Genomic DNA, 9,763 nt, shown 5'->3' with positions numbered 1-9,763 from the left:
GTTATGTAGGTCTACACCACTGAAATATCCCTGGCTTTCTTCGCTGGTTACGACTTAAACGAAGGGGGGAAAGATCAGTTAACAAATTGTTTAAGTCTCTTTTATTTATACTCATCTAAAAATAATCCCTTTAAGTAGTTCTGTGTTTCTTATCTTGATTTTTTCTTTTCCTTTTTTTTTTTTTTTTGGTTCTTTAAATTTATTCATTAAGCAAAGTCTAAAAATTAATATTATATATAGTCTACAATAAAATAGATAGACAATAAAAATACAAAAATTAATTAATAATATAAATTAATTCATAAAGTAATTGGAGATTTTTAGAGTATTGAATTTAATTCGAATTGAAAAAACCTTATAATGTTTTGATTGCGTTTTAATCTTGAACTATCCAACAACAACAACAACAAAAAAACACGCAATTAAAATGAAAAATAATGTTTTATATATAGGCTATATATATAAACTGTAGCTTAATCATGCTAAATTATTCATGATTGCCAATAACCGTTTCAATGGGAAGAAACTATTAGACAGTTTTCGATGTTTCCGAAATGCCGTTTTTGGCTTACTTTCATCAAAATGTAACCTTCAGGTCTTTTCTGTGGGCTCCTCTCTATCTTTGGGACTATGGGCTAAACCATGTTGGATTGCCTCACAGCAGGGTCGTTGCTTCCACTCACTACAATACATCTAATAATAAAAGCATCTGTAAATCGGTGGGACACACTTTGCTCTTGCATCGTGTACTTATTCTTAAATCAAAGCTTTGTTGTCCACATATAAACGTTTGTTTTTATTAAAATGTTTTAAAAATAAAATACGTTAATCAGTTTTTAATTAAAGATTTATAAATTTGAATGTTTTTTCTAATAAAACTAAGCATAATCNTATAAAAGACTTATGTGCATAAATATCAGAGATAGATTTTTGGCTTACTTTCATCGAAATGCAATCTTCATGTCTTTTCTGTAAGCTCCTCTATCTTTGGGACTATGGGCTAAACCACGTGGGATTACCTCCACGTACTTTCTTATTCTTAAATCAAAGCTTTGTTATCCACATAAAAACGTTTATTTTTATTAAAATGTTTTAAAAATAAAATATGTTAATCCGTTTTTAATTAAAGATTTATAAATTTGAATGTTTTTCTAATAAAACTAAGCATAATCTAATTTTTCAGGCAAAATATGATAGAAAAAACAAGCTAATTAAGTGTTCAGATTGTTAAAAAAGTGAAAACTAATTAAAGTTTTGAATAAACTGAAATTATTAATTATATCATATTAGACTATTTAGAAAATAATTATTTGAAAATGTATCGTGTTTAAATAAAGTAAATGAATTTAGAAGAAATAAATGATGTAACTTTAAAAAAACTCGTTCTCATAACTTTTTTTTATTTAAAAAAATTTCTAATAAATTTTAAAATGTTTTCAATGTAATTGTTTTAAAGAAATTTTGAATAAAATTTAAATATACTTGCAATTAAATTATTTTTCATTTAAAATGTAATATAGAATTCACTGTTAAACACTATTGAAAATTATAAATAAAATAAAATAAACTACTTATTTTTGGTTATCAAAATAACAGTTTGAACCATATTTATTAACAATAATAAAATTTTATATAAGAAAGAATATACAAATGATAGCTGAAATTCAAATGATCAACTTAGAAACAATATTATCCGCATTTTTGTTTAAATATAAAAGAATGTAAATGCCATTATTTGTGAGTAATTCTTTAAAAATTTTCCGTAAAATTATGAATATTTGTATACAAAATTTCAATATAAATTTAGGTTTGTCTTTCAAGTTACATGAATTTAAAGACGAGTGAGTTTTTAGACAAAATAAAGAAAAACTCTACAAATTTTTCGTACTAAATTAACAATAAAAAAGACTATTTATTAACAATAATATCATTTTATATAAATGTACATATTTTTTTTAAAAAAATGAATAAAACACGAAAGCAAACGAAACTATCATCAATCATCACCAAGGTCTCCACATTTCAGGTTTTCGGTGGCAAAATTCCGGTTGTATCTTACAAGGAATGTAAATTAAATGCTCTTTTTCTCCGAGTTGGTCTTCTTTCGAACATTCCGAGGCCAAACGACGATCTAAATGATCTAAAAACTTTGCAGTAAGAGACGGATGGGTAATAGAGACGAACTTAGCTACTTCGCCCATACATTGTCTATAACCCGCTTGATATCTTTCATTTTTAGAGTTTTCTCCTGTAAAATATAATAAAAATAAATAAATAAATAAAATATAAATAAATTTGTCAGGTAAATTTTAATCTTTAATAAAGACGTCGACGAAATGATGTAGAAATTATTCACTAATGTGACAACTAATGTGGATAGATTATAAAGAATTGTGACCCGTTGGCGCCTCTAAGAACTAGAAAATTAGAAATAATTTGTTTGTCTGCCATTCAAATATATTGTATTGATATTTCAAAAAACTTCTGGTAAAAATGTCTTTATTATTTTCTTTTATTTATTTTTTAAATCTAAAATTATATTGAAAAAAATGATTTATCAACTACTAAAGTTATGGTTAGTAATTAACGTTTTATTACATACAAATAATAATTTGAAATTAAGTACTGTAAAATTATTTAAATTTAACCTTTCAGAAGAATAATTTTAATAATTTTCGATATATTGATATAGGCCTATATCTTATTCTAATTATTCTAAGTTATCTTAACTTAGACTAAATTTAATTAATTATAAAATTTAATAAAAGTAGGTATACAATTTGTTTTAAAAAGAATTAAAATTTTTCAAATTAAAATTAGAATATAAATTTAAGAATAAAATTCAGATAATTACAGATTTAATCTAATTTTTCTACAAATTTGTCAATATAAAAATGATTAATTAATCATGTTAATTAATCACTTCAATGGCTGAAGCTGCAAGTTTAGGTAATTAAAAGTGATTAAATGTTTAGATTACAGTTAAAAATAATTATATTATTTAGTAAATTAATAATAAAGATGTCAATCTATTTTAAAATTAAATAATTTAAGTAAATTTAGTGATAAATATTAAGGAATTTATCGAAAGAATTTTCATTTGTTTATGATAGAAATCGCTTCGGTTCATTTTTCGAAAATCTAACATATTTATAAATAGTTGAAATTTATTAAAATAAAGAATAAAATATAAAAAATTTAAACTTTAATTTAAAATTTTATATTTAGAAGATAGAGTTTAAATTAATTTAGAAAAAAATCAAAGAATTAAATAATGAATTATAGAGATAATATTATATCATTTGTATATTATTTCATATAACTCAAGTAACAATGTTATATTAAGTCTATGTAGATTTTTTAAATTTATAAATTAAAATATTTATAATATTTCTTTAAAAGTTATATACTTTATTTTAAAATATCTTTATGTAACAATGAAAGAATGTTACTGTATATCTAAACAGTTTACACATCGTGAAATAATTCACTTGTTTCGAGCTATTTAATTCCAAATATTCAAATTAAAATTAATTTTTAATAACTTTATACGAAATTATTTAAAAATCTTTAAACTTAATAAGAAATTTATGATAATTCAGATAAATTCTTACCTGAACTTTTCTCTTGCTTACTGATTTGTCTCAAGTATTTAACGGTCATTTCCAATATATCAGCTTTTTCTAATTTTGAAGATCTTCCATTCTAAAACAATTTTTAAAGTAAGGACTTACATAAATTAAATCGTTTCGTATAAAAGTGTATCTGTGTGACATTTTTCTTTTTTTTTTTTTAGTTAATTTTTCACATTTAAGTTTATTTATTTTTTGTAAGATATTATTACAAAGATGTAATGGAATGTAAAAAATAAAACTTAAATAANAGCAAAGTCTAAAAATTAATATTATATATAGTCTACAATAAAATAGATAGACAATAAAAATACAAAAATTAATTAATAATATAAATTAATTCATAAAGTAATTGGAGATTTTTAGAGTATTGAATTTAATTCGAATTGAAAAAACCTTATAATGTTTTGATTGCGTTTTAATCTTGAACTATCCAACAACAACAACAACAACAAAAAAACACGCAATTAAAATGAAAAATAATGTTTTATATATAGGCTATATATATAAACTGTAGCTTAATCATGCTAAATTATTCATGATTGCCAATAACCGTTTCAATGGGAAGAAACTATTAGACAGTTTTCGATGTTTCCGAAATGCCGTTTTTGGCTTACTTTCATCAAAATGTAACCTTCAGGTCTTTTCTGTGGGCTCCTCTCTATCTTTGGGACTATGGGCTAAACCATGTTGGATTGCCTCACAGCAGGGTCGTTGCTTCCACTCACTACAATACATCTAATAATAAAAGCATCTGTAAATCGGTGGGACACACTTTGCTCTTGCATCGTGTACTTATTCTTAAATCAAAGCTTTGTTGTCCACATATAAACGTTTGTTTTTATTAAAATGTTTTAAAAATAAAATACGTTAATCAGTTTTTAATTAAAGATTTATAAATTTGAATGTTTTTTCTAATAAAACTAAGCATAATCTAATTTTTCAGGCAAAATATGATAGAAAAAACAAGCTAATTAAGTGTTCAGATTGTTAAAAAAGTGAAAACTAATTAAAGTTTTGAATAAACTGAAATTATTAATTATATCATATTAGACTATTTAGAAAATAATTATTTGAAAATGTATCGTGTTTAAATAAAGTAAATGAATTTAGAAGAAATAAATGATGTAACTTTAAAAAAACTCGTTCTCATAACTTTTTTTTATTTAAAAAAATTTTTAATAAATTTTAAAATGTTTTCAATGTAATTGTTTTAAAGAAATTTTGAATAAAATTTAAATATACAGTACTTGCAATTAAATTATTTTTCATTTAAAATGTAATATAGAATTCACTGTTAAACACTATTGAAAATTATAAATAAAATAAAATAAACTACTTATTTTTGGTTATCAAAATAACAGTTTGAACCATATTTATTAACAATAATAAAATTTTATATAAGAAAGAATATACAAATGATAGCTGAAATTCAAATGATCAACTTAGAAACAATATTATCCGCATTTTTGTTTAAATATAAAAGAATGTAAATGCCATTATTTGTGAGTAATTCTTTAAAAATTTTCCGTAAAATTATGAATATTTGTATACAAAATTTCAATATAAATTTAGGTTTGTCTTTCAAGTTACATGAATTTAAAGACGAGTGAGTTTTTAGACAAAATAAAGAAAAACTCTACAAATTTTTCGTACTAAATTAACAATAAAAAAGACTATTTATTAACAATAATATCATTTTATATAAATGTACATATTTTTTTTAAAAAAATGAATAAAACACGAAAGCAAACGAAACTATCATCAATCATCACCAAGGTCTCCACATTTCAGGTTTTCGGTGGCAAAATTCCGGTTGTATCTTACAAGGAATGTAAATTAAATGCTCTTTTTCTCCGAGTTGGTCTTCTTTCGAACATTCCGAGGCCAAACGACGATCTAAATGATCTAAAAACTTTGCAGTAAGAGACGGATGGGTAATAGAGACGAACTTAGCTACTTCGCCCATACATTGTCTATAACCCGCTTGATATCTTTCATTTTTAGAGTTTTCTCCTGTAAAATATAATAAAAATAAATAAATAAATAAAATATAAATAAATTTGTCAGGTAAATTTTAATCTTTAATAAAGACGTCGACGAAATGATGTAGAAATTATTCACTAATGTGACAACTAATGTGGATAGATTATAAAGAATTGTGACCCGTTGGCGCCTCTAAGAACTAGAAAATTAGAAATAATTTGTTTGTCTGCCATTCAAATATATTGTATTGATATTTCAAAAAACTTCTGGTAAAAATGTCTTTATTATTTTCTTTTATTTATTTTTTAAATCTAAAATTATATTGAAAAAAATGATTTATCAACTACTAAAGTTATGGTTAGTAATTAACGTTTTATTACATACAAATAATAATTTGAAATTAAGTACTGTAAAATTATTTAAATTTAACCTTTCAGAAGAATAATTTTAATAATTTTCGATATATTGATATAGGCCTATATCTTATTGTAATTATTCTAAGTTATCTTAACTTAGACTAAATTTAATTAATTATAAAATTTAATAAAAGTAGGTATACAATTTGTTTTAAAAAGAATTAAAATTTTTCAAATTAAAATTAGAATATAAATTTAAGAATAAAATTCAGATAATTACAGATTTAATCTAATTTTTCTACAAATTTGTCAATATAAAAATGATTAATTAATCATGTTAATTAATCACTTCAATGGCTGAAGCTGCAAGTTTAGGTAATTAAAAGTGATTAAATGTTTAGATTACAGTTAAAAATAATTATATTATTTAGTAAATTAATAATAAAGATGTCAATCTATTTTAAAATTAAATAATTTAAGTAAATTTAGTGATAAATATTAAGGAATTTATCGAAAGAATTTTCATTTGTTTATGATAGAAATCGCTTCGGTTCATTTTTCGAAAATCTAACATATTTATAAATAGTTGAAATTTATTAAAATAAAGAATAAAATATAAAAAATTTAAACTTTAATTTAAAATTTTATATTTAGAAGATAGAGTTTAAATTAATTTAGAAAAAAATCAAAGAATTAAATAATGAATTATAGAGATAATATTATATCATTTGTATATTATTTCATATAACTCAAGTAACAATGTTATATTAAGTCTATGTAGATTTTTTAAATTTATAAATTAAAATATTTATAATATTTCTTTAAAAGTTATATACTTTATTTTAAAATATCTTTATGTAACAATGAAAGAATGTTACTGTATATCTAAACAGTTTACACATCGTGAAATAATTCACTTGTTTCGAGCTATTTAATTCCAAATATTCAAATTAAAATTAATTTTTAATAACTTTATACGAAATTATTTAAAAATCTTTAAACTTAATAAGAAATTTATGATAATTCAGATAAATTCTTACCTGAACTTTTCTCTTGCTTACTGATTTGTCTCAAGTATTTAACGGTCATTTCCAATATATCAGCTTTTTCTAATTTTGAAGATCTTCCATTCTAAAACAATTTTTAAAGTAAGGACTTACATAAATTAAATCGTTTCGTATAAAAGTGTATCTGTGTGACATTTTTCTTTTTTTTTTTTTAGTTAATTTTTCACATTTAAGTTTATTTATTTTTTGTAAGATATTATTACAAAGATGTAATGGAATGTAAAAAATAAAACTTAAATAACTAATCAAAAAAATCAAACTAATTAAGTTAAATAACTAATCAAACTTACGTCTAAATTTTTATCTCCTTCTGTAGCTAACAAAAATCTTTTAAGTTCAGTTAAACAATGATTAATTCGTGCTCTCCTACGCTTCTCCATAAGAGGTTTTGTTACCTAATTAGAATTATAACAAATTATAGATACTTATTAACCTTATCTTAATAAAACTTTAAAATTCTATCGTAAGAAAATTGATTTACCTTTCTTCTTTGGGCTGCTGTACTTTCTTCTTTTTGGGCAGCCATGTCCTTCCTAACTGTCCAGATGTTTGAAGGGTCTGACCACGTGACAAAACTTAAACCATGGGTCTCTCGGAGATCACGTGACAAATCCAACGTGTCACCACTGATTGGTCACTCAGGGTAGGGAGGGTAAGAAGGAGAGAGAGAGAGTGGCACGCGCTTCCCGGACGAATTTTCGTAGGAAGGTTATTATGTTCGGGGTTTATTGTGCCCCAGTCCAAACTGCACAACAATAGTTTGGCGGTCCTACAACAGTTATCTTCGGAGCTGATGCAGAAAAGAGGAACCCACACTATCATTGATCACGCATTAACAGATCTGCTTTGTTGATGAGCAGTTTGAAGTTTTATTAAAATACGCCTTTTACTAGAATTACTCTCGCTAATCTAATTTTTTTTATTACATTTTAATCACCAATATATATTTTAGTGTTATAAATGATTTAAGTGTTTAACAGATATAGGCTCAGATTGTTCACCAGTTCTACTAACAATGTTCCCATTAGTATATAGACTCCCACAATTTCCATAAATACAGTAGAGTGTCGTTTATCCAGTCGGCAAATTTAAATTTTCGCTAGTGCTGTGGCACTGCAATCTTTGGCTATATCTTGGGCTACTGCAATATTTTTTTTGTTGTTGTGTGTGTTTTAGCTGGCAGCACTGGCACTTTTGTGTGGTGTTTTTCTAAGGACTGTGTGGTGCTGAATCGAACGTTTTTGATACTAGATCAACTTTTAAAGTATATTTTTTTTAGTTTTTATATTTTTCAATATATTTATTTTGTTTGTACAAAATAAAGAAATAAGTTTTAACGATACAATAGCCATGATTATTATTTTAAAAAGTTTACATCAGGCTTAACATCGACGAAAATTCAACTCAAAGCGACACACAATAGAGAAAAATTTCAACACGGGATAGGTTAATATATTTTTTCGTACATAATTGGTTATCCGAACAACCCCAGTCCCCAATTGANTAATTACATATTAATGCGATAGAAAAATATCAATTATCGATTAGCTTCACTTGGGTGGGCTAAAATTCTAACAGGAGTCATAATCGAGGAGGTCGGAAAAAAAACATTAAAAAAAAATAATAAAAGCAGACCACCCGAACTATGCACAATAACTTCAGTTGATATGCGTTAGGAGAAAGGAGCCTCCTAACAACTGTTCTTTAATGACAGGTTCAAATGGTGGTGGGTCGTTTGTCGCGTGGCTAATCCGGATTTGGCTCGTTTGTCTGGAGCCTATGGGATTACTTTATCCCGTTTTAATTTCTTAACTACGATCTATTAACGGCAAAATTTCTCATATATTTACTCTTTGTGTTTATCTTTTCACTTTGATTTAGTAATAGTTTGATAATTAGAAAACACAAAATTATATCTCTAATTAATTTCATGTCAAATATAAAATTGTCCCTGGAAGTGCAAATATGTAAAATATATACTATATACATGCTTCAAAGTGTAACTAAATACCATTAATTATTTAATAATATAAAACATAACAATTTACATTATTTCCATAGAATGTAATACGCAGATTATTTTTAGTGTTTATATAACATTTGATATTTCTTTATTTTAGACTATAAATTTTAGAATATGACTTATACTATATTAACTAGATTATATGCTACGTTATATTTATCGTTGGTACAGACTTAAAATCTACAGGTACATTTAATTTCTTTAAGGCATTTGCATTAGTAAACTAAAACCTTTACATTTTTAAACATTTTATGTCATTTTGTTCTAATTGTAAAAGTTTTAATAATAAAAATTAATTAAGCAGAAATGCTATTATCGAAGATAACGTACAATACATATACAGATCATTAACATGAGTTAATTTTGATAAAAATTCTCATTAGCATCATTTATAATTTTCCTCTATAAGAATCTAATCGTGAAAATAATAACATTAAAATGGTATTAGATTGTCTGATTTAAAAAGCATTTGTAAAGATATTTCTTCTAATAACCTAATTATAAAAAAGTTATTTAGGTTATTGTCGTTGATATAAATTAATAAATATTAAACCTTTTCATATTTAAAGTTAAATTATATAAAAATTTTAGTAAGAAAAATGTATTATCTTCGTTAAGAATAAAATATGTCTGAGTAATTTGCAGAGTCTGTTTAACGCTAGTAATTATTACTGTTATTACTTAATAATTGCCTCTTAA

General features: G+C 24.0%; 2 protein-coding genes across 2 annotated transcripts; both read right to left on the bottom strand.

The window, feature by feature from the left end:
* Positions 1-1,939: 1,939 nt before the first annotated feature.
* On the bottom strand, positions 1,940-3,704 carry LOC111632378 (transcription factor HES-2-like). The gene is made up of 2 exons (XM_023376791.1): positions 3,615-3,704; positions 1,940-2,248 (listed from the first exon to the last, which is right to left on the bottom strand). Exons 1-2 carry the CDS (start codon positions 3,661-3,663, stop codon positions 2,004-2,006), a joined length of 294 nt encoding a protein of 97 aa, XP_023232559.1. The 5' UTR covers positions 3,664-3,704; the 3' UTR covers positions 1,940-2,003.
* Positions 3,705-5,339: 1,635 nt separating this feature from the next.
* Positions 5,340-7,576, bottom strand: LOC111632377 (transcription factor HES-2-like). Its single transcript, XM_023376790.1, has 4 exons — positions 7,523-7,576; positions 7,332-7,436; positions 7,015-7,105; positions 5,340-5,648 (listed from the first exon to the last, which is right to left on the bottom strand). The coding sequence occupies exons 1-4, from the start codon at positions 7,565-7,567 to the stop codon at positions 5,404-5,406; spliced, it is 486 nt and encodes a 161-aa protein (XP_023232558.1). The 5' UTR covers positions 7,568-7,576; the 3' UTR covers positions 5,340-5,403.
* Between the last annotated feature and the right edge of the window lie 2,187 nt (positions 7,577-9,763).

Source organism: Centruroides sculpturatus, unplaced genomic scaffold, assembly GCF_000671375.1.
Source record: "Centruroides sculpturatus isolate CEXI.00-Female unplaced genomic scaffold, Cexi_2.0 scaffold715, whole genome shotgun sequence".
In the NCBI taxonomy this organism is placed as follows: Eukaryota; Metazoa; Arthropoda; class Arachnida; order Scorpiones; family Buthidae; genus Centruroides; species Centruroides sculpturatus.
This window is presented reverse-complemented; position numbering and strand designations above follow the sequence as displayed.